The 26499-nt window shown below is 40.4% G+C and overlaps 1 protein-coding gene across 1 annotated transcript in view; it reads left to right on the top strand.

The window, feature by feature from the left end:
• Positions 1-7065: 7065 nt before the first annotated feature.
• LOC122803240 (breast cancer type 2 susceptibility protein-like) overlaps positions 7066-26499 on the top strand; it is a 382249-nt gene continuing 362815 nt past the window's right edge. Inside the window, exons 1-2 of the mRNA XM_044072838.1 lie at positions 7066-7197; positions 26313-26408. Of these exons, the coding sequence (XP_043928773.1) occupies positions 26348-26408 (61 nt within the window). The 5' untranslated portion in view covers positions 7066-7197; positions 26313-26347. The remainder of the gene's footprint in view (positions 7198-26312; positions 26409-26499) is intronic.

Genomic DNA, 26499 nt, shown 5'->3' with positions numbered 1-26499 from the left:
TCCAATCCTGCTGAATGTGGTATATTTGTGTACAAGGAACTAACGTCCAATGTGCACATCAACCAACCAGATTCCAATTGTGCCTCAGATGTAATCTGTAAAAATTCTGTTGTATCTTGTAATCAAGAACGAACATGGGTCAACAAAGGCTTAAGATGTTTGGTTAGAAACAAGGATAATGGTTCTGTGAGGTAACCCCTGCCAGAAACAATGGGTCTACCTGGTGGGTGTACAGGGTCTTTGTGAATTTTAGGAAGGAAATAAATGTATTGGTTAATAGGGTCATTGATTGTCAATTGTTGTAAAGTAGAACTAGTTATGAGGCCAGTGTCCCTAGCAATAGTCATAAATTCATCAATTTGTTGTTTGAATCTATGCGTAGGATTCAGACACATGTAGGGCAGGTTGATGAAGAACTTAACCAGCAATGGTCGAAAATTCAGCAGCTGGCTCACTGACAGAACTGACACTGTAAAAGTTGCAGACTCCAAATCTGACTTCAAACCAGTGACAAGTGGAGTACCACAGGCTTCAGTCCTGGGACCTCTCCTGTTTGGTATCTACTTCTCTGAAGTAGAGGCTAACATAGAAGGCCTCTGGCTAATGAAGTTTGCAGATAACTGCAAACTAGGAGTCATAGTCGAGTCCCCAAATGATGTGGACATCCTACAGAAAGGCCTCACTGAGTCAGATGTCTGGTGTCAGAGGCATGGCCTCAAGCTCAGTGCCAAAAAGTGCACTATCATCCCCTTTGGTAAAAACTCTGTACCCACGAACTACCACATAAACGGCTTGCACCTGTCACCGCTGGGCTTCCGGATATTGGCAAAGGCTCTTGCCACCCCCATAGTGCCTTTTTTAGGCAAGGCTCAAATTCTAAACCTACCACCCTAGAACACCAAAAAGGAAAAAAACTTAGGGTAATGCTGCTCAATGCCAGAAGTCTCAATCTCAAGATGCACGCACTCGAGGCCCTTTTCAATATGGAGAACATCGATGTCTGTGCTGTGACAGAAACCTGGTTCAAGGCTCCTGAGAGCACCCCAGCACTAACAGGTTTCACCTCATATCATGCGTTCCGGCCCCAAAATCCGGACAACACCAAGAAAGGAGGGGGGGTGTCCATATTCATAAAGGACACCCACACCTCAAGGTTGGTGGTAACGCACGATGCATCAGAGACCATCCAGGTGCAATTAACCATAGGCAAGACTGCTCTGCAATTTGTAGCATGTTACAGGCCACCCTCTCAAACTCAGGAACCTCACATGGCCTTCCTGAAAACATTGGAGGGGATAAATGTATCTCCAAACACCATCATACTAGGTGACTTCAACTACCCTAATATAGACTGGGAACACTACTCAAGCCCGAACACTCTAACCCAAAGATTCCTGGAGTTCATAAACTCAAATGCCATGGAACAACTAGTCACCATCCCCACAAGAGGAGAAAACATACTTGATCTCATCATCACGAGCATGGGATCAAAATGTTCAACACTGGAAGTATACCCCTCACTGGTGAGATCAGATCATAAACTAATCTCGCTGGAGGTCCTCATCCCGCCCCACCTGAAACAAAAAGACCACAGTGAAAAACTTCTCAAAAGCCGATTTCACACTTCTAAAAACTAGTGTGGTCTCCTTTAAGGCCCCTGAGCCAGTGGTAAACATTACTCAAACCGCTGAATCACTTACAAATGCCTTCTACCAGCACCTACAGGACTGCATGGATCAGGCAATCCCAAACAAAACTAAGACTCTCTGTACCAAAGGCAAGCGTCCAGTCTGGTGGACCCCAGCCATAAACAAGCTCTACAACAAAAGGAGAAAGCTACTATAAGATAGAGCAAAATCCTTGAAAGGAAAGACACCTTTGATCATTATAAGTAAAAAACTAAGAGCTCTCATAAAATCATCCAAGGCAAATTTTGAGAGAAAAATCGCCAAGGACTCTAAAGACAATCATAAGGCCTTCTTTAGCTATGTTAGAAACCTAGGAGGAAACTCCCAGATATGCTCAGAATTAGTTCAAAATGATGTGAAAATTACTGAACCTACACACATTGCCAACATACTGGCTGACAGGTTCAGTGCAAACTTCTCCCCTCCCCAAAAGGAGAGATATCTATTCCAGAGGATTGTAGCCCCCAAACATCTCCAACGTCCAGGTGAGAACTGCCCTCACTAAGGCAAAAAACACAGCATCCATGGGACCGGATGGTGTCCCTGGCTGTGTGCTTCACGAACTCAACGAGGAATTAAACCCACAGTTAGGACAGCTGTTTAATCTTAGCCTCACCTCAGGATACGTACCCAAGGAGTGGCGCAGCGCGACTGTGGTCCCACTTCATAAGGGCGGTGCCTCCACAGACCCTGGAAATTACCGCCCCATTAGCTTGACAAGCCTTATCTGCAAAGCCATGGAGAGGATCATAATGGAACTCATAAATAAAGACATAGGGAACTTGCAGACTTTGGATCCAACCCAGTTTGGCTTTGTCAAAGGCAGATCCTGCCTCTTAAACTTGGTTGACTTTTTCGAGACAGTCACCAAGGCCATTGATGAGGGAAAGGCAGTCCATACAACCTACCTCGACCTGGCAAAGGCCTTGACACAATACCCCACTCAGGTATCATCGAAAAACTCATCAGCTTGAATGTAAACCCATACATCACAAGATGGGTTGCAAACTGGCTAAGTGACAGAACTCACAGGGTCAGAGTTGCTGGAGCCATGTCAGACTCAAAGCCTGTCACAAGTGGTGTCCCACAGGGCTCAGTCCTGGGTCCACTCTTGTTCGGCATCTACTTTTCTGAAGTACAAGCAAACACAGGAGGGTTATGGCTGACAAAGTTTGCAGATGACTGCAAACTGGGCGCCATAGTCGAAAACACATCTGACACAGATATCCTCCAGAAGGGCCTCACAGAAATGGATAACTGGTGCCAGAGCCATGGCCTGAAGTTAAATGCCAAAAAATGCATAGTCATACCCTTCGGGAAAAACAAGGTTACCCCTAGCTACCATATAGGTGGCAATCCACTGAGCACAGAAAAAGTCATCAGGGATCTGGGGACCCAGGTTGACAGTAGCCTTTCGTTTGACACTCATGTTGCTAAAGTAGTTAGGAAAACCTTCTATATCGCCCACCTGATCATGAAGGGATTCACATCTAGATCAAGGGAGGTCATCGTCCACCTGAACTAATCTCGCATTACACTTATGATTGAGTACAATGCCCGGAGGCGAATGTATCTGAGCAGACACCTGCTGCAGCTTGAAAGGCCCCAAAAGTTCCTCACCAAAAGGATAAAGGGTCTCAAAAATATGTCTTATGCTGCCCGACTGAAAGAACTCCAGCTCTATTCAGTCTCATACCGCTTGCTCAGAGGTGACCTGTGCCTGACATATAAGGCCATGTCAAACCCAGATTTGATGAATATGCTTCACCTCAAAAAATCTAGATCCCTCAGAACCACAAGGGCGGAGACTTAAACCTTGACACGGTTATAAATAGAACGTGCTGGAGGGACAGATTCATCACCCAGAGACTCCCTATGCTGTGGAACAAAATCCCGGTACATGTGAGGCAGAGCACCTCTCTGGCCTTGTTCAAGAGGAATCTTGACCAATGGATGGAAGATCGCAGATATACCCCAGGGATTACTTCAGTGTCACTGCTTGACAGAGGCACAGCAAAATGATAGGCATAGTTTTTATTCAAACTAAAGGGGTGGCGAAAGCCACATAACTATGGGCTAGGCTTATAAATGCCCTTGGGCAGATAGCCTAGTATGAACCTATGAACGGCAGTCTACTTAACACCGAATGTGTGATAAGAGACCTAGGGACCCAGGTGGACAGTAGTCTCTCCTTTGATAATCACATCGCCACAGTAGTCAGGAAATCCTTCTATGTGGCACACCTCATCACAAAAGGTTCTCATCCAGGAAAAAAGAGGTCATTGTTCCCCTCTACTCGGCACTCATTATACCCATTATAGAGTACAACACCCCTTTTGGAATGTACCTCACAAGACATCTGCAGCAGCTGGAAAGGCCAAAGAAGTACCTCACAAAGAGGATTACTGGCCTCAAACAGATGCCCTACACTGACCATCTCAAAAAATTCCAGCTTTACTCTGTAGCATATTGCTTACCCTGAGGAGATCTCTGCATAACATATAAAGTTATGTTAAACCTAGAGCTACTGGACATGCTACACCTAAAGAAATCCCAATCCCTCAGAGCTACATGCTCTAGGGACCTAAACCTTGTCACCACAATAAACAGGACATGCTGGAGAGATAGATTCCTGCCTCAGAGACTTCCTATATTCTGGAACAAGCTACCCATCTATGTCAAGCAAAGTTCCTCATTAGCACTCTTCAAGAAAAATCTTGATGAGTGGATAGGAAATAGGAAATACACCCCGGGGATCACTTCTGTGGCTCTGCTCGACAGGGGCATAGGAAATTAACTTTCTTGGGTGGCATAAGCCAGGGAACCTTGTTGGCTAGGCTTACTTAGGCCCTTGGGCTGATAGCCTAGTACCTACCTATGAACCTATGAACAAGTATTTTTTTCATTCCTTATACCCTTACACTGCCTTACTCTCTCTTCTTCACTTACTTCCTTACTGCTATCTATTTCTCTTCTCTGAATTTGTCTCTAAATATACCATAAGCCTGTTTTCACTCACTTCATATTGCAAATCTTACTTGTATTAGACTAATTTACCTTTAATTTCTCTACAAACTGTCTTCTAAATATTAAATGATTGTCATATTCCTTGTATCAATTTTTAACCAATGTTATTATAGTATTTCTAATTTGTTATAATTATTTAAACTGCATATATTCTTGTTTTGTTTTTTAAAATTGTAAAATTATTGTTTTTAAAATGTTTGTAATAATTTTGAACTTTTCTCCCCAGGCCTCCGCTGAAAATGGGCTTCTACCCAGTTGGACTTTCCCAGTAATCAAATGTCAATAAATAAATAAAAGGCCTCACTGAGACCAATGACTGGTGTCGTAACTACGGCCTTAAGCTTAACGCCAAAAAATGCATCGTCATACCCTTTGGTAAAAACTCATTTTCCATTAACTACCACATTGATGGGAGCCCACACAACACTGAGAGCTTTATAAGAGATCTGGGGATGCAGGTTGACAGCAACCCCTCCTTCAACCACCACATTGCCACTGTGGTCAGAAAGTCCTTCTATGTGGCACATGTCATTACCAAGGGTTTTGCATCCAGGAAGAAAGAGGTCATTGTCTCTCTCTACTCTTCCCTCATTTGATCAATCATCGAGTATAATGCCCCATTTGGTATGTACCTCACTAGACACCTGCAACAGCTGGAGAAGCCACAGAAGCAACACATGCCCTACACGGACAGACTCAAAAGACTCCAGCTATTCTCTACCTCATATCGCCTACTTAGATGCAATCTCTGCTTGACTTACAAAGCCATGTCTGACCCATCTCTGTTAGAAATGCTACATCTAAAGAAATCCCAATCCCTCCACACCACACGCTCCAGAGACCTCAACCTCATTACCACAATCAACAGAACATGCTGGAGGGCAGGTCTCTCACCCAGAGACTGCCCATGCTCTGGAATAGACTTCCCATACAGGTCAAGCAGATCACCTCACTGTCCCTCTTCAAGAGAAATCTTGAGGAGTGGATGGGTAATAGAAAGTTCACCCTGGGGATCACTCCAGTGGCTCTACTTTATACAAGCACAGGCACTGGGAACTAACGTCAGGTGGCACGATGCCAGGACACTTCTATGGGCTAGGCTTGTAAAAGCTTCAGGGCCATTAGCCTAGTACACACCTATGAACCTAAATAAATAAAGACCAACGCTGGTTTAGTAGCAGAAGACTGTTTCACACTAAAAATGGTTACTAAGGCATGAAAATACATAAGGAAATATTCTAAGATAAAGTGAGTATGCACAGACTATTGATATCAGATGATTGTAAACATAGGTTTGTAGGCAGGCAATTCATTGCATAAAACAGAGAAATATTTGTATATTAAAAGTGAATGTCATGTCACAGTCTACATGTTGAAATGCACCGTGTATGAGGACTGTACTGTATGCAAGATTGTGCATACAATGTTTCCAATAAAGTGGTAGATCTGTGAAAGAGATATGTAAGAGCATCAAGTGAGTCTGTCATCCATATTCTGTTTTGAAATTATAATAAAAAGTGACAAGAATCATACACATATATTTTCCTTCTTACCTTCAACTTTTCAGAAGTAAAACTTTATCTAGAAAGAAAATACAGTTAAAGGAATGCGTCCTATCACCTTCTTGTGAATTGTCATTTAATTTGCTGTTTACCATGCAGGAAAGTAAAGCTGAATTTTACAGTCATAAAATGCATTGCATCGTCTCCCGAAAACTGACCATAGACTGACGCAAGAACTAAAAAGAAAATGCATTTCAAAGAGCGTGCGTTGCCACCTTGGTGTGAATTGGCACTTTCATGCTCAGGCTAGAGGGTGGTTAGTTAGGCTGCGGGGTGGGGGTTGGGGGGGGAGTGTATAGCTCTCAACCAGTCAGGGACAAATCCAGAAAAAATCAGGGACACCTTTAAAATATTAGTTCTATTAACTTAAAGCATTAACAGAATTACAGAATGTGAATATACATTCCTTTAAGTAAAATAATTATTCAGTTCTTACTTATTGTCATTATTTATTAAGCATAATTCACTTTTGTCCAAAAGGCACCAGTGCTTAAAGGGATCAAGAGGGACACAGCTAAAATTTGTGTCAAAATCAGGGACGTCCCTGAAAATCAGGGACAGTTGAGAGTCTATTATGTCTATTAACATAGCTGTCAATCGACAGTACTGTAAACAAGACACTTAAGATTAGCATATCGTAGATAAGGTAAGCCCATATCTCTGCAAACTTCAAGATAGACAGGTACGAATACGAACAGTACATTATGATAAGTAAGACACGCCCCTTCTCTTCACTGATGAAGTTTCTACTCACATTTTCTGTAGCCCCGCCCATCGACCTCTACACTCCGACGTAAGGAACAGCCAGTGATTTGGCGCGTGAGACAAAATTTGGTTTGCAGTTATGATGTTTACAATTTTCTTCCGCTTTCACAATGGAGAGGGGATATGACAGACTGGAAATGTTGAAGTTAGAAGAGGTATGTTGGAGTACACTACTGTGGCATGGTATTGTAGCATATATGTAAACAGAGATTAGCAACCAAATTATGTATCAGTGTACGAAAGAATACCAAAAGTTGTACAGAGTGAGAGTTAAGGATTTTCTTCCTTTTCCTAAACTGCTGTGATTATTCGGTTGTCATTCTGAGACGTAAAGTTCTCGACCTTCCCATTGTAGTACTTCCTTTCAGAACGTGGATCAAATGGGTAAATGTGGAAACCATCTAAACCCTTACTACCAGCTTTTATTAAGAAGCTTCTATGTGTAATACTCAGAAAAAAATATTTTAGCGATTTGAGGTGATTCTGTATTGCCTTCCTTGAATGACTCTTGACTGTGTGTTGCTTTCTTTCGAAGTGGAACATACAAGTTTTAAGACTAAGAATGATATTTATTTTTATTTTATTTATTTGACGTTTGTTTACTGGGGTGGTCTGCCTGGGTCTAGAGAACCTATTTTCAGCAGAGGCCCGGGGAGAAAAGGTCCACATACAGTATAATCCAATACAATAAAAATGACATTAGAAATACTATACACAAAAAAAGTTGAAAGAACAAATTGCTACAAGATGTTGCAATATATTACTACACATCTCGACAATTCTTTACAGTTAAAACATTACAAAACAATAATAGGCACTCTCATCATACATGATGTAGATAGTATCCCAAAATTTTTTTTTTTTTTTTTTTTTTTTTTTTTTTTTTGACAGTGGAGAAGTAGCTTGGCAGGAGGAGATCTTTTTCGCTACCTGTTTTATTGCTGTAGCGACTACTTGTGTTCTGAAGTTCATATTTTTTGTGCAGTGTAAGTAATTTGTTCTGATGTTACTAAGTTAATACTGAGAAAGTGCTGTTGCTATAGTTTTCGGCTGTCTTCTGTAAGAGTCCAGGTTTAAGCCAAAAATAATGAGGGAGTAATGGCTTCATGTAAGAATGTTGCCACAGTGTAGCTAAGGTATTTCACAACTCCTGTTTTAGCTTTGTTCCTCTCTTAACCCTCCTAAAATTAGTAACTTTTGGAGAAAAAGTTGTGAATTACTCTTAAAAATGACCGTAATTAGAGTTATAGACTTCTTTACTTCATAAAATGCATATTAACATTCTGTTATTGTCTCATATTAATGGTAATATTTTGAAAGTGTCCCTTATTATTTCTGGATTTGTTCCCGATTCGTTGAGAGCTATGGTTATGGTCTGAATAGTTTCTGATTTTTAATATTAAGAAACAAGTGCATTTATTGATGTATTGACTGAGATTTGATTAAGCGTAGTGTATTTATTTATTGGCATTTGATTAAGTGTAAGTAAAATGCTTGGCATAATTTTGTAACTGGTTGACACAAAAATTGCACATTTTGCTTTGACGCTTGCAGTTAAGTACTCCTTCAGCACTAGACTGAAATGTATGCTGGCAGAGAGGCTGACAGTCGGGTAACAGTAGTATCTACAGAAATTCAAATACTAGGAGTTTTAATAAATTTTTTCATATTTGTAAGTACGTCATCTCTGCATTTAATGAATTGCCACAGTGTATTTATATTACTTTCATTCCTTGAAATTTTTTTTTTAATTTAAAAAACAATTTGTGAACTTTTTTATTAAACCATGGACCACATAAACTTACTGTATTCTTATGTGACATCAAATGAGAGGGAACACAAGATGTGCCCTTAAACTTTATTGGACACATATTTGCATGTGCGAGGTGATGTGACTATCAAAATATATTGTAGTGCCACACATTTTTCCCCTACATTGATGTCACTGAGGTTAAAGTTTATTGTTTAGCCTTGGTGGCACAATCATGGGGAAAGTAGTATTTTTAACCAAGTCGCTTTAACATGGTCACCTGCTGTCCTCTACTAAATATGAGACAACAATGTTTTGTTTTTTATGTGAATTGAGAAAAAATAAGTAGACATGTTTAACAAGTGGCTGGAAATTAGAGCATTTTTTTTAATGAAGGCCTAGATGATCAGGCTACATAAGTGTACAATCCTGAAGGACACGGGCACATTATAATAGGGGTGATTTGGTGGTTGCCTGGTTCCCACAGCTCCAAGAGGCACCAAGGCCAGTCAAAAAATAACTTAATTTGAGAGAGTTTTAGCTTGTATTACTTAACTTATGTGCATAACAAGTGATTGCCAAGTACTACTGTTTTTGCTTAATAAAAAGGGCAATAAATGAAAAGCACCTGCTTTGAGTATTTATCTTGTGAATTGTCACTTTGCTCGTCATTTACACACGCACAGCCCTGTGCTTATCTTTAATTCAAGAGCTTTATTTATTATAAGTAAAGAAATGGTTAAACGTCTGCAGTGACCCTATCTTAAACTTTGTGTTCATTGCCTTCTCATGATTTGTTGAGATGGCAATGAGAGATCTCACAATTAAATGGTCTAGTATGGACAATTATAGTTGTGATATGCCAGTTTCACTGTTGCAGTATCAAGTTAAGTTTTGGTTATGCTGACAGGGAGCCAGATAAAGGCAGGGTAGTTGTATTACGGACAAAGGCAAGTTATCATTTTCATTTGTATAATATAAAGTCTGGCATTAAGGGTTAGTATGCATTTCTGTGAAATAAGTTGGAAAATTTACTCTCTGGCTACAATCTTATGTGAAACAAGGCTGAAACCATCTTTGATTTTAGAGAATGCTGTTTTCTTTGCCTAGCGTTTTTGATCTGTGCTTATTTGTGGTGTTCTGCCAGATTATTTGTACTGTAGTCACTAAGTGGGGGGGGGGTGGATGTGGATGAAAGCAACTTTCTTGTTTACTGAATTTATAGTTTGGCTTTATTTGACCAGTGTGGTAGAACATTTATGCTCTGCATGGCTACTGTTTTATGAGACAAAACTGAAACTGTTCCTGAATTTACAGCGTCTCTGACTTTGCATCATATTTTTCATCCATGCCTCATATTTGTGGTTTTCTGACAAATCATTGATTGAAGATTGCAGTGTGTGTGTGTGTGTGTGTGTGTGTGTGTGTGTGTGTGTGTGTGTGTGTGTGTGTGTGTGTGTGTGAAAAAAACTTACCTCTTGTTTGCTTTGCTTATAATTTGGCTTTGCAGGACTAGTATACATTTGTATGAAATAAATGGAATACTTACTCATATTTGTGTGAAAACAAATTGAAACTGTCTCTAATTTTGCTAGATATCCTTGATGTTGCCTCATATTTTGGTCTTTTTTGTTCTTTATAAAGTGTGACTTTCTTGCAAATCACTGAGGACAAATATGAATTACCAATTTCACATGTTTGAGAAAATGCATGCCATCTGTAGTTCCCTGGCATGGAGGAATGGAGCCGTTACTACGACCCAGATGACTAGCGGCTTTGTCCCTGGAGGAGCTGGAGATGGGATTTGCAGCAGCTTTGCTGCTCACTCAGTCCAGGAGGGAGGGGGTTTCTGTCCCTGATAGACACAGGGTTCAGTACCCGGAGACGTGTGAATAAGCGTTTTTATTTAAATTCTGCTTACATATTTTAAGTTGCACTTAGTGACCTGTGTAGTGGTACTTTGTTTTGTGCGTCTTTGCATTTTGACCATGATTTAACCAAAAAGTTATGTTTGCATTTTTTAGTTTGTTCTGTGATCTCAGTTTTGTCCCTTCATTTATAGTTGTGTGAAGATTGTGTATTACTGCAAGATTTTAGCATTATTTGTACATTATACTGCACATCTATTTCCATAAATAGAATTACATGTAAAAGGGATCTTTTATTGTGTTTTGAATTTGCAGCTTCTTTTCATAGTTGTGGCAGGACTGTGATCTATTGCCAGATTTGAAACTCATTTAGTGAGTTATTAAAAGTGTTACTGGTAAATTTCTGCATAGTCTGGTGCCTTAGTCTGTGGTAGAGTTGCATTAGTGGTGGTGTTGTGAATTCTACTTTAGGATTTGTGCTTCTGTACTTTTTATAGCTCTATATACCTGTTTAAAGTTACATTCCAGTGCCTTTCTGTATACATTGCATGAAGGCAAGCTTAGAACAGCTACAGTAGTTTGCACATTAAACAGGGCTACTATCAAATCTTGGCACAATCTAACCAAGGGAAGTGCCAAACCCCAGAGACCACCCAAGGGGACCTCTGTGTAACCCAGTCCACAGCCTACAGTAGCCACCTAAATACAGGTCCAGACAACATGGATATGCATTTTCCAAATGTCTCCATAGCCAGCTTGGTAGATATGGGCATTTGAGACAATGTACCCAGCAATTGTGACATGTTCACAGACACCCATTTAATCCTTAAAAAAAAAAACAAGCACGGTATGTGAGAGATGCATATATACAATTTCACTAGAGGCAAAAATCTTGCATTCAGACAAGGTTAAGAAAACACACATATGCACACACTACAACTGCCACACAGTGATAACCATACAGATAGACCAACCTGCTGAGGTGCTAAAATAACAATCTTCCCAAACCTCCAGTACCTCTTAAGTCTACACATGTCAGTACTTGTCATTGGCAATCTCTAAAACACACACCAAATATACACCTACACCCAATGGAGCCCCAAGAGCAAAGCCCTTAAGGCAAATCAACACATTTACCCAGGACTCCATTGTACAACACACAGATGCCCCACTCCCCACACTGAACAAGGAAAGGATAATGGTTAGTTGCTTATCTGGAGCAAGGATCCACCAAGCTATACACTCAGTCAAGTCACTACACTACAGGTATCAGTGTGATTCTGTCATAGTCTATGTGGGAGTGAATAACCTGAGATGTACTTCCTGGACTATATGAAGAGAGACATTGTTGATCTCTCTGGATATATGTCTCTGGCAGGTGTATGCTTTGCATTGAGCAGTATTCTACCTTCACCGAGGAGGAGGGTGAGTATGAAGAAAAGATGATTGACTTCACTAATCGGCTTAGTTTTTGTCACCTTTCCAGGTGGGTTCAGTATTTGTCAGCATGGGATGAAATGGTTAACATTGCTTTGCAAAGGATAGTCCAAAAGAAAGAAATCCACTGTAGATTACCACTTTCACTTAGTTTAATGCAAATTAAAACAATGATTTAACATAAAAACAGAACAGCGTACGCTGCCAACAATAAAATTATATAGCCAACTCCAATGATGAGCGCTTTTGGGCTCCTGCCCTTCATCAGAGAAAGGCATTTTCCAACTCATTTTAAAGCATGTTACAGCCAACCACAATTCAGTATTGTACCCGCCTATTTTTCAAGGCGGGTTTCATGGGAATAATCTCATTGAGCCCTGGATATCTTATGTGCTAAGAGCTCAATTATCCATTTGGTTTCTTCTCTTTCTGTGAAATTCTTTGTCTCCTCCTTTAAAACTCTTATACATTGCAAATCACCCTAAACTTAATAGTGCCCCTCATTCTTGTCTATGTGTCTGTACAAGGCATTGTATTGATTTTGAGTTTTAATGGATAAGTGTTGTAAACATGCGGTTGGTTTTCCCAACGTAAAAAGCTTGACGTAGTTGGCAATCTGCTAAGTAAATAATGTCAGCGATCTTACAAGTCGCCTTTCCCTTAAAATGAAACAACCTCCCTGTGACCGGATGCTTACAATCTGTTTCTGTTATTAATAAAACCACGGGCTTTGTAGTAGCCACAAGGTCTTGTGCCTTCCTTGCTTATAGCCCCTTTTTTATTTCCTCTTTCTTGTCCCAAAATATCCTTAAGGTTGTTGTTCCTCTTAAAATCAAAATGGGGCTGTTCCCCTATTATCCCTGCTAGAGTGTCATCCATCTTTAAAATATGACAATTCCTTCTTACTATGTCACAAAACCCATGGATGTTTTTACTATACGTAAAAATCATTCTGGTGAATGTCTCTTTTAATTTCTGTGTTGTTATAACCCGAGACTAATTCATTATTCATATTTGAGTGGTCCCTTTTCAATAAGGGACAAAATCCTTCCCTTTCTATATTCCCCCTTATGACTAATCTCATTTTGTACTACTTCTTTATTATAGCCCCTATTCTGAAAATGTTCCTCCAGCTTACGATCTGTTCTTCAAAATCAGTCTCCTCGGTACAAATCCTGGATACTCTGCTCATCTGACCCTTCACTATATTCCTAAAGGTAGATCTCGGATGCATACTATCATAAGGTAGTAAACTGTTTCTCAAACAGTCCTTTCTATATAGTGTAGTCTTGAAGAATTCGTTGTCTTGCTTTACCCTCACATCCAGAAAATCTGTCTCAGTTCTGGAATGTGTAACTGAAAACCTGTGGAATGTAGTGGTCCCTTCCAAATATGTAATAAATTGTAATAATTCTCTCTCTTCTCCTTCCCATAAAATAAAGACGTCTACAAAACGTCTGTACAGGGAAACTACTTTTCCAAATATATGTTCACCTAACACAAATTGTCTCTCCCAAAAGGATAGCACTAAGTTGGCATATGTGTTTGCACAAGGGGTGCCCATGACCACCCCCTGTGCTTGCCTGTATATATTATTTGAACAGAGGAAGACATTATTCCTAAATACCAACTCCAGTAAATGGGCTGTTAAATTCACTTTCTTCTCGTCTGCTTCCCCCAGTGTCCTTAACAAACCACACGCTGCTTTCACTCCATAGTCATTCCTGATGATCGTAAACAAATTCTTAACGTCCAAGGTCACCATTACAAATTCCTTCCTTCCTCCACTTTGTTCAAACTTTCCCAAAGAAGTTAAGAAATGACTAATGTCCCTCAGAATTTCTTCAACACCATCTATCCAAGATCTCAAATAGTATTCTAACCAAATGGAAATATTTTCTGTAACCCACCCCCTCCCAGACACAATGGGTCTGAGTGGTGGATTACTTGGATCTTTATGTATTTTAGGGAAAGCTTTGAACACAGGAATGACTGGGTTCTCAATCCATAAGAATCTAAAGTCTTCCTCCATCAATCCTGACCCCTTTAACTGTTTCAGACAATCCTGTACCTCTTTTACTAACTTGTAGACTGATAAAGGGGAAGTAAGGGTGTAGGTATCCAAATCAGATAACAAGCTTCCCAGTTTATCGTAATATTCTTCCTTATTCATGATTATTACTGCTCCTCCCTTATCTGCCTGTTTAATGATTATGTCGCTATCCTTTTGTAACTCATTCATTGCCTGTCTCTGTGACACTGTTAGATTATGAATTTTTTTATTTTTGTTCTTCTCTAACTAAATCATGATTTCCTTTTCACAACACTTAAGGAACAACTGCATCGAGGGACTAAAAGATGGCACAAACGTGCTAAGCTGCCTCAATACCCTTTGCTGTGGTTGGCTGTTACCTGTATACATTGACTTTAGCATCATATTTCTACCAAAAAACATCATACCCATGATTATTTCATCAAAACAACTGTCCCTGCTAGGAACAAAAGTCATACCTTTGTTTAGAACATACAAGTCATCATTGGTAAGTATATGATTAGACAAATTATAAATAATGTTATCAGTCATTTAGAGGTTCTCCTCTTCGTGGCTTCCCTTCCTTCACTGTTAGTGTCTCCATTCCCCTTTTTTCTTGACTGGGGCTGGTAAGTGAGCTAAAAAACGCTCACTGTTCTTGTCTACCGTCTGTAATTTTGGTCTCTCCCCCAAGTCCAACACACTGTTGCTTCTGTCAGCAGCTGTTTGCCCATTGAGCGAGAACACTGTCTCATTGATATTGTTCAAAGCCCTTTCTTCCTTCTCTCAAGAAGGAGAAAAAAGAGCATTGCCCTTGGGAGCTTCGTTGGTCTCTAGTGTTGATACCACTGCTGGAATACATTCAAATTCACATTCTCTTCTCTTCAACGGCTTAACCGTCGTTAAATCATTCACATTCAATCTTACATCAGAATCTAAATCACCATGACTCTGTCCCAGAGGTAAATGCCCCCTTGCTAAACCTCTGGGGGAGGTATGTTGATTTAAGGTCGTGTTGTCCTATGCGTCCCCTCGATGGTCTTTCGGCCAGACACATGTGCCTCTGACAAAATCTTTATAGTCCCTTTGTAACTTTCTGGCCTTTTGCACTTGCAACTTCTGGTCAATTGTGGAAAATGCACAATACATGTTATCTAATCTCTTGATGAACTTCTTCCCCTTAAATTCCGTCTCCAACTTGTTCTGTAAGGTTTCTACCTCTCTGCTCAGCTGTTCATCCTCCGGTGCAAAAAATTCAAGCAATAACTTCATATACGAAAAACCAGTGTTGATGTTGATCAATTGCCACTTGGCTAACAACTCAGGATAATGCTCTCCTTGTGAGGGCATACAAAACACCCTCATACCCCTCGGAACTATGCCAACTTTTTAAGCACGCTTCAAAGTGTTTTTTCTGCCACTGCAATCATTTCAGTTTATTAACTTTGAAACTGAAATCTCTCGTGATCTCATCAAATTTATGGACCAAGTTGATACTCGCAGTTCCTGCCACTCGTCGCTCAGTGGCTACATGTAAATAAAGATTCAGCAACGGATTACTAGATGTTAACAAGTTCATTTTGGCTCTTTCAGCCCAGGTGGAGGCTGAAACCCTCGGCACTTCCTCTTCATTACCTTCCAAAGAAGTAACATCCATGGTGTGTGGATTCTCCAAACACCCAATAACCATGTCCAGAAAAACAAAATGTGGAGAATTCAGTAAAGATCTGCGTGTCAAAACCAAAGTACAGTCGAAAAGAAAGAAATCCACTGCAGATCACCACTTTCAGTTAGTTTAATGCAAATTAAAATAATGATTTAACATAAAAACAGAACAGTGTACACTGCCAACAATAAAATTATGTAACCAACTCCAGTGATAAGTGCTTTTGGGCTCCTGCCCTTCACCAGATAAAGGCATTTTTCAACTCATTTTAAAGCATATTACAGCCAACCACAATTCAGTATTGTACCCGCCTATTTTTCAAGGGGGGTTTCATGAGAATAATCTCATTGAGCCCTGGATATCTATGTGCTAAGCGCTCAATTATCCATTTGGTTTCTTCTCTTTCTGTGAAATTATTTGTCCCTCCTCTAAAACTCTTATACATTGCAAATCACCCTAAACTTAATAGTGCCCCTCATTCTTGCCTATGTGTCTGTACAAGCCATTGTATTGATTTTGAGTTTTAATGGATAAGTGTTGTAAAATCCTAACCTTGAACATGCAATTGGTTTTCCCAACATAAAAAGCTTGACATAGTTGGCAATCTGCTAAGTAAATCATGTCAGCGATCTTACAATTCGCCTTTCCCTTAAAATGAAACCACCTCCCTGTGACCGGATGCTTAAAATCTGTTTCTTTATTAATAAAACCACAGGCTTTGCAGGAGCCACAAGGTCTTCTGCCTTCCTTGCTTATAGCCCCTTTTTTATTTCCTCTTTCTTGTCCCAAAATATCCTTAAGGTTCTTGTTCCTCTTAAAACCAAAATGGGGCTGTTCCCCTATTATCCCTGCTAGATTGTCATCCATCTTTAAAATGTGCAAATTCCTTCTTACTATCTTACACACCCCATGGATGTTGTTACTATAAGTAAAAATCATTCTGGTGAATGTCTCTTTACTTTCTGTGTTGTCACCCGAGACTAATTCATTATTCATATTTGAGTGGTCCCTTTTCAATAAGGGACACATCCTTCCCTTTCTATATTCCCCCTCATGACTAATCTCATTTCGTACTACTTCATTATAGCCCCTATTCTGAAAATGTCCCTCCAGCTTACTATCTCTTCTTCAAAATCAGTCTCCTCAGTACAAATCCTGGATACTCTGCTGATCTGACCCTTCACTATATTCCTAAAGGTAGATCTCGGATGCATACCATCATAAGTTTATATCTTAGCTCAATGAGATTATTCCCGTGAAACCTGCCTTGAAAAATAGGCGGGTACAATGCTAATTTGTGGTTTGCTGTAACATGCTTTAAAATGAGTTGGAAAATGCCTTTATTTATCTGATGAAGGGCAGGAGCCCGAAAGCGCTTATCATTGGAGTTGGCTATATATTTTTATTTTTATTGTTGGCAGTGTATGCTGTTCTGTTTTTATGTTAAATCATTGTTTTAATTCGCATTAAACTAACTGAAAGTGGTGATCTGCAGTGGATTTTTTTTCTTTTGGACTGTACTTTGGTTTTGACATGCAGATCTTTAGTAAATTGCCCACTTTTTGTTTTTCTGACTTGCTTTGCAAAGTATGGTCTGTACCTGTTTCCCATAGACTTCTGAATATTGGCTAAAACTTTATCTACCCCCCCCAGAGCCTTTTATAGGCAATGACAAATTGTCAAACCTACCAACATAGCAAAAAAAAAAAAAACCAAGGTGTTTCTGCTCAATGCTAGGAGCATGTACAAGAAAATCCACACCTTACAAGCTCGTCTCAAAATAGAGAATATAGACGTCTCTGCTGTTACTGACACCAGGTTTAAATCTGCAGAAAGTACTCTGGCATTGCAAAGTTTTGATGCCTTTCACCCATTCAGATCATCAGCTGCACAGACAAGGAGCAAAGGTGGAGGAGTCTCAATCTGCATTGGTAATGAGCATAACTCTACTTTTGATTATAATAAGCATAACTCTACTTTGATTAAACAGTGTAGTGCTGTGGAATTTATCCATGTACAAATCACCATAGACCGTAGCATACCATGTCCTAGCAAGCTGTAGGTCCTTAAAATCCCATAACTCATACCGAGACCTACTAGAGACAGCACCATTAAACCAAATATCCTATTCTTGGAGACTTTTTTGTAATTACCCCTCTATAGGCTGGGAAGTGTACACTGTCTCATACTCGCAGGCGCGTACTTTTGACCGGATAGTGCACGCACCCACCAGAGGTTCAAACATACTGACCTAGTTCCCACCAATATGGGAAAGGTCTGGTGAGGTCGGACCACATAGCTGCCTACTTGCAAAAAAAAAATAAACTGTCTAACCCCCAGTAAACCCTGTATATGCTAAGAACTATTCCGAGGCAAACTGCATCTTATTTAGCGATACTTTGACTCTTCCCAACTCTGGGTTCTAGCAACCTACGCAGAACTGTTCAGAAACTTTGTGCAACCGTGTAAATGGCTTTATGAAGGGTGCTAGTCAAATAGAATTTGATACATAATTCTGGCATTTGTAAATATAGAATACAGGCTTATTTCTTAAATGAAAGAAAACACACTGTAAAATGTGAACTTCAAGATTGTAGAAAACATTGCCATCTGCTGTAAGGAAAACTAAGCCAAGTATTTCAAATGTTTTTTGAAGTTAGAATTATGTTTTGTATGTCCTTTGAAGTTAGAATTTGGAGTCGATGAGTCTGGAGTAAGCATCCTGCCTGTTGTTTTAAGGCTAAAGTTAATGACCAGAATTTTCATGTGGAATGTCCTTTATTGCTCTAAGTGTAAAAGAATGTAAATGCAGTTTTGGTGGGCCTGGGAACTCCAGGAAGTGTAAAAAGATGATGTAATGTTTTATCAGAACTGCAACAGCAATTTAAACAGTGAGAACCAGAGATTATTAAGCATTTTTGTCTGACTATCCTCATCAGCACTGCCTGTGTCTTTTATGTGAGTTATCTTAGAGATATGTTTTTTTTGTAGAAATAGCTAGAAATTTAACTGTACTACTGATTTATTTTAAGTTTCTGAGTGATCTCTGAACTCTTGAATAGCACTGTGGTGTAGTAGTAGTATTGTCTTGTGTTTTAATTATTTATTATTAGATATTTTAAAACTTTTTACTTGTGGCTGGTGTGTGTAGAGATAAGCAAGCTCTAGAGTACATTGCATATTTATATAGTTTATTGTACAAGGCCACTCGAATAAGCCTTGACTGATTAGTCACACTTACCAATTGGATAATAATATTGCATAGTAATAATTGGACACCCTTTTTAAGGGCCTTTGGGTAGCTGATAAGTATTAGCTGGTGGTGGCAGTAATTACTACTGTATAGTTTAGGTAAAGGGGCACAGCTGGAGATTCTGTGTCAGCCTTTCCCAGGAGTGTCTGTGAAGTTGTATAAATACTAATTTCAAAGTGTGTATTTGTGTCAGCTAATTGGGTAGGGACACGAAGCACTGGTTGGACAGAGAGGCTACTGGAGGTTAGCTTGCCAGCTAGACTGAGATCTGGACCCTATAGATGTGCCAGTGGGGAGTCTTACTGGGGACCTGTGGAGCAACCAGCCCCAGACTGACTATGATCTCTGTGTGTACTTAAGGGAAATTGTACTTTACTGTGTGTATTTGTTATCCTTTCCTCCCTTATATGAGACGCCCTCTCTGGTGTTTAGTGGTGAGGATTGAGGGTCCTTGATTGCTGGGCCAGGGCATGGGTGTCACAGGCTGTATAGAGGCTGCCGTACTTACTAGAAGTAAGCCCAAAACAAATTCTAAAAAAAAAAAACACTGGTAGAATCCTAACCTTTTATAGGGTATATATAACAAAAGGAAAAAAAAATCATGGCTAAATTAGGAAGATTAACTCCCATAATGATATGAGCTTTCTTAATCAGGAAACTGAGAACTAATTAAGTCTGACGAGGTCAAGATAGCCTTACAGAATAACGACAACCACAAGACCTTCTACAACTATGTCTTTAACCTCAAAGCACACACCGATGTACTGAACTGATGGTCAGTGGTTCCACCTTCACTGAGCAGAGTGACATGGTGAATTTGCTGGCTGACAAATTCAGCTCAAATCCTCCCCCTGTAAAATATCTACTAGTATAACCCCCTTTCCAATTATTACCAGGGAGCAGGTCATGGCTGTGCTTGCTAAGGCCAAAAACACAGCCTTAGTGGGCTCTTCATAATATCCAAGGATGCTTCCTAAATATCTGAAAACACGACCTATCAGGACCACTTGAGTCACTTTTCAATTATAACCTCAAAATAAGCTTTGTGCCATGGGAGTGGATGGCTGCAATGTTTATCCCACTTCACAAGGGTAGATCATCAACCAACTTACGGACCTATTAGTCTGACTAGTCAAATGTGCAAACCCATGGAACATATCATCAAAGAAATGATCAACAAAGACATAGGCAACCTTTAGACACTGGACCCAACCCAGTTTGGCTTTGTCAAGGGGAGCTCATGCCTACTACACCTGGTGGCTGGAATGAGGGGAAAGTGATGCATACTGTCTACCTTGACCTGGCTAAGGTGTTTGATACAATACCTCACTTGGGTATAGTTGACAAGCACACCAAACTGGGCATATTGGGGTGGATTGCATGGCTAGGGTTAGAAAGGCCTCAGTGGTGATTTGTCTATTATATACCTATGAACATTCCCAGTAAAGGGTATTTTTTTTATTTATTTAATATTTGTTTACCGGGAAAGTCTGACTTGGAACAAAGCCAATTTTTCAGCAGAGGCCTGGGGAGAAACGCTGCAGACATATGTCTTTGTAAAGTGGGAGGAAACCGGAGTACCTGGAGAAAACCCACACAAACGCAGGGAGGACATGCAGACTCTGCGTAGAAGGCACTCCAGATGAGAATCAAACCATTGAATCTCTTGCTGTGAGGCAACAACGCTACCGTTGCACCACTGCGCCATCAGTATATGCTGTCATCACAGGACAGATTGCTAGTATAAGTAAGGCATCTGAAGGGTGAAGCTTGCTGACATTGTGTGTGGTGTGAACATCACTAGCTCTGCCCAGTTAGGACATACAAAAAAATCTTCTCTGGAGTTCAGGGCCAGCATATATGCTGCTGCAGGCTGCTCAACTCCACTCCTGTCCCCAGTCTACCATTTCTGTAGTTCCAGCCCCAGAGGATAGTACTGGGGACTCTTAAGGATAAATGGTATAGCTGGGTATCTGACGGTCAGTCAGAGGCATGCAGATGGGAGGAAATGCATGCCAATGCAGAAAAAGAAATTCTAGCAACTTTTTAGTGTACATCTGTGCAGTGACGGAGACCTGGTTCAAGGCTCCAGAGAGTACCCCTGCATTACCAGGCTATAATTCATACCACACCTTTCCGCCACCTAACCTGGACCGAAACACTAAAGGGGGGGGGCGGCGTGTCCATATTCATTAAGGATATCCACACCTCCAGGCTAGTTGCTCAGCATAATGCATCCAAGATTATCTAAGTGCAATCAACTCTGGGCAAGACCACAATCCAAATTGTAGCTTGCTACAGTTCTCCCACCATGCCCCAGGATTCCCACTCCTCATTTCTTAATACACTGGAAAATATTAGGGTACAACCTAACACCCTAATAATGGGCGATTTTCAACTACCCTACCATTAACTGGGAAAACTACTCCTGTACCAACTCTTGTGCTCCAACGTTTTCTGGAATTCATAAATTCCAATGTCATGGATCAACTTATCCACACCCCCACCAGGGGCGGCAATATCCTAGACCTGATTATTACCAACATGGGCAACCGGTGCTCCACACCAGAGGTCAATTCCTCGTTGGTCAGATCCGACCACAAGCTAATCACCCTAGACATCCACATCCCTCCCCTACCCCCTATTGGGGGAACCACAGTAAAAAATTTCTCCAAAGCCAACTTCACGCTTCTTAAGACAGAAGTGGTAAACTTCACGACACCCATGCTGACTGACAATAGAGGTATGACTGCTGAATCCTACACAAATGCACTTTATAGACACATACACGAGTGCATGGATCGTGCAATCCCTAACGGAACTAAGATGTTATCCTCCAAAAAAAGGAAGCCAATCTGGTGATCCCCTGCCATAAACAAACTCTACAACAGAAGAAAGAAACTGTTGCAAAAAAGAGTAAAATCCCATGATTGGAGAAACTCCCTGGTCAGCCTCAGTAAGAAGCTGAGATCCCTCATAAAATCCTTCAAAGCTAGCTATGAAAACAAAATCGCCACTGACTCTAAAGACAACCACAAAGCATTCTATAGCTATGTCGAGAATCTCAATGGCAACACTCGGATCTGCTCTGAGTTACAGCACAATGGCACCAAATATACAGAACAACTGATATTGCCAACATCCTAGCAGATAGGTTCAGTGCTAACTTTACCCCCCTGTTATCCCCTAAAGGGCCCATCTCTATACCAGAAGAATGCAAAGTTCCTGTAATCATGGCTGCACAGGTAAAAAACACATTATCCAAAGCCAAGAACACAGCATCCATGGGACCTGACGACATCCCAGGCTGTGTTCTACATGAACTACAGAATGAACTGGCACCCCACCTACGTGCCCACTGAATGGCGCACCACGACCGTTATCCCACTCCACAAAGGGGGAGTCACTACAGACCCTGGAAACTACTGCCCCATTAGCCTAACGAGCCTGGTCTGCAAGGCTATGGAACGTATCATCATGGAACTTATAAACAATGACATTGGTAATCTCCAAACTCGGGACCCCACCCAGTTCGGGTTTGTAAAAGGCAGATCATGTCTCCTAAACCTGATAGACTTCTTTGAAGCAGTCACCAAAGCCGTAGCTGAGGGTAAGGTGGTTCACACAGCCTATCTAGATCTCGCAAAGGCTTTTGCCACCATCTCCCACTCTGGAATTTATAGATAAACTCACTAAACTAGGTATAAATCCCTATGTCACAAGATGGGTTGCCAACTGGCTCACTGACGGAACCCACACTGTGAAAGTAGCAGACTCCAAATCCAACTTCAGACCAGTGACAAGTGGAGTACCACAGGGTTCAGTCCTGGGTCCTCTCCTCTTTGGTATCTACTTCTCTGAAGTACAGGCCAACACAGAAGGTCTTTGGCTAATGAAGTTCGCAGATGACTGCAAACTAGGAGCCATAATCAAAACTCTAAAAGATGTGGACATCCTACAAAAGGGCCTCGCTGAGACAGATGCCTGGTGTCAAAGCCATGGCCTCAAGCTCAATGCCAAAAAGTGCATTGTCATCCCTTTTGGTAAAAACTCAGTACCCATGAACTACCACATAGGCGGTAGTCTACTTAACACTGAAAGTGTGATAAGAGACCTTGGGACACAGGTGGACAGTAGTCTCTCCTTTGATAATCACATTGCCACAGTAGTCAGGAAATCCTTCTACGTGGCACACCTCATCACAAAAGGTTTCTCATCAAGGAAAAAAGAGGTAATTTTTCCTCTCTACTCGTCACTCACTAGACCCATTATAGAGTACAAATGCCCCTTTTAGTATGTACCTCACAAGACATCTACATCAACTGGAAAGGCCACAGAAATACCTCACAAAGAGGATTACCGGCCTCAAACAGATGCCCTATGCAGACCGTCTCAAAAAAACTGCAGCTTTACTCCGTTGCATATCGCCTACTCAAGAGGTGATCTCTGCCTAACACGCAAAGCTATGTCAAACCCAGAGCTTTTAGACCTACTCCACTTAAAGAAATCCCAATCCCTACGAGCTACATGGTCTAGGGACCTAAACCTTGTCATCACAATAAACAGAACATGCTGGAGGGATAGATTCCTGTCCCAGAGACTTCCCATACTCTGGAACAAACTACCTATCTATATCAAACAAAGCTCCACATTAGCGCTCTTCAAGAAAAATCTTGACGATTGGATGGGAGATGGGAAATTCACCCCGGGGATCACTTCTGTGGCTCTGCTCGACAGTGGCACAGGAAAATAATTTTCTTGGGTGGCGAAAGCCAGGGTACCTTTGGCTAGGCTTATATAGGCCCTAGGGCCAATAGCCTAGTACCTACCTATGAACCTATGAGTAATTAAAAGTTGTTCTTGATTTTGAGCTATTTTCCCCAATTTATTTTTGGCTTTGCCTTGATTATTGCAATAACTGGTTGTGAGGTATTTTTTTTTTTTCGCAGTCAGATGAGATGTGTATGACAAAATGGCTATAACCCGTGGGTGGGATGGGAGCTGTTTATGAATAAAAGTAACTTGCGCTCTTGTTATGGGATCAGTTTAAATAGTCTAGCTTTGCAGGACCAGTGTGCCTTTATGAAATATAAGTTAGAATACTTCAGGGAACTGTTTTGTTTGCAGCAAACCAGAAATACATTGTCATTTACTTAATTTATTATTATTATTATTCACACAATCGGGCACTGATTTGTGTCCTTCCCTGCAAAAAAGTGTGCATTAGAGGTGGGGTCCTATGATTTGAAAACCACACAGGGCTCAAGGTACACTTAACCCACCACTATTACAGGATGTGCACTTCTTTGCTAGTAGTTGCCCTGTCTTTCTGGCTGAGATCTAGGAAATATTGTGGGATAAATTAACCAGCCAATTGATTATTATTATTATTTTTTTGTTTTGTTTTGCCTTGCTTTCCTTCATGTTGTTAAATAAGTGAGGGATCTCACTGTATCTCCCATTTAGCAGAAGCCCATAGTCACTTAGTGGATGTAGTCATTCATTTATCTGGCCATTGTATAGCCCAGTAAGGCACAGGTTTACTGAATCTGCTAGCAGTACTGAAGACTATAGTTTTGGTTTTGTTGAGAGTGACCTGAAAGTATTGTGAGTGGAACTAGCCATATAATACATCAGAATCTGTTTTCAGTCACTTCTTCATTACCATATTGGCAGCATCACCCATGGTGATTTGGACATAACCTGTTTGCATGTTTGTCAGTACTTATTTGTTTCATTGAGATCCAAGTAATCTAAGCCAACTTCATTGAACCAACTCAAGAATACGCATTTATAACAGAACTGGGTGCTGTAATCCTGGAAATGGTTGCATTAACTAAAGGGGTGCAGCACGTGTGGAGGTGGAAAGTTTGCTCCCTCATAAAATTTTTATTTCAAACCTATTCACTGAACTAGTCCCAAAAACTGAAGCTTGATACAGTGAGACTCAATAGACAATTCTGTGTATTCTTAAGTGCTGTATAATATTAACAGTTTTGTGTATGGTAACATTTGTATTTGAAGCCAGTTTTATAATGACCTCTAGACTATACAAGTTTTGCATGTTATGATAAAACTCTAGTAGATGCATTGTACATTGGGTGTGGTTGGAGTGGGAGAAGGAGGGAGAGACGGATTAAGGTGTGGTTGGATTGGGAGAAGGAGGAAGAGACAGATTTAAAGGTGTAATAATCAGTGCATATAGGTGAATAGTGAGAAGGAAGAGAGGGCAGATTATTCCTCTTATGTTTTGAATTAGTTTTTATGGGAATTGGTTGTCTAGCAGGAAATGAGTAATTCTGTGGCTGATTTAACTAAAAAAATATGCAGGTAAGGAAACACTGATGTACTGCATGCACATTTTGTCAGCAGTAAATAAACTGAGGGATTTGCATATGCAAAGTGACATACTGTCTTTGGGTCATTCTTAATGATGCATTAATTAAGCAAGAGAAGCAGTGCAGCATGCACATTTAGTTGCCATGAATTTGTGATATTAGTTTAAATGAGTATCAAAAATGTGTCTGCAGCAACTTGAAATGTTAGCAAAATGCAAAAGTATACCCACTGACAGTGCATGTTCTTTGATTGCACATTTGTTTCTGCTTCCCTTTCAAGGGTGCTGATTTTTCACTCGCATATGAGGAAGGGTGGGTTTGTGACCCGCTAGCAGGCGACAGAAGTTATGTTTGGCCCCATATAATTGATTTTGAGACCCTTGCACTAGACCGTACTGTTATCACACTGTTTGCAGCTGCTTCCCTTTCAAGGGTGCTGATTTTTCACTCGCATATGAGGAAGGGTGGGTTTGTGACCCGCTAGCAGGCGACAGAAGTTATGTTTGGCCCCATATAATTGATTTTGAGACCCTTGCACTAGACTGTACTGTTATCACACTGTTTGCAGCTGATGGGCTTATTATGCAGTATGTATGATTACTTTAGCCACATTGAATTTAATTATAACCATGCTTTTTTTTTTTTTTTTTTTTTTTTTATTATTATTATTTTCTGCTCTGTTTGTATGTGGCTGGTAAAATCTTGTCTTGAAGTACTGGTATTTGAATTGCCAAATTTCTTGTCATACAGTAAAATGTTTTCATTTTGATAATGCAAATAAAATTCCTCAGATTTCTGTATTACTAATTCATATATCAAAATGATTAAACTGAATTTAATATTTTAGCTGTAAATTGGTTGGAAGTAGTTTTAAAATCTATAGCATTGCATTTGTAATTCTTGGTAATACAATTCCTGCGTTTTAGTTTCAGATGTGACTCTGGTGCTGTTTGGATGCAAGATGGCTATGCGTGATGGAAGACCCTCTTTTACTGAGATTTTTAAGGCTCGGTGTGATACAGGTACTTTGTTCATGGGAGACTACCTTGCTAGAAGGAGATCATGAAATTTTAACGCTGGGTAGTTGTGTTGTCCTAAAAGCTTCATAGTGCA

The sequence above is a fragment of the Protopterus annectens genome, chromosome 5.part1, assembly GCF_019279795.1.
Source record: "Protopterus annectens isolate FY-2018-M chromosome 5.part1, PAN1.0, whole genome shotgun sequence".
In the NCBI taxonomy this organism is placed as follows: Eukaryota; Metazoa; Chordata; order Ceratodontiformes; family Protopteridae; genus Protopterus; species Protopterus annectens.
This window is presented reverse-complemented; position numbering and strand designations above follow the sequence as displayed.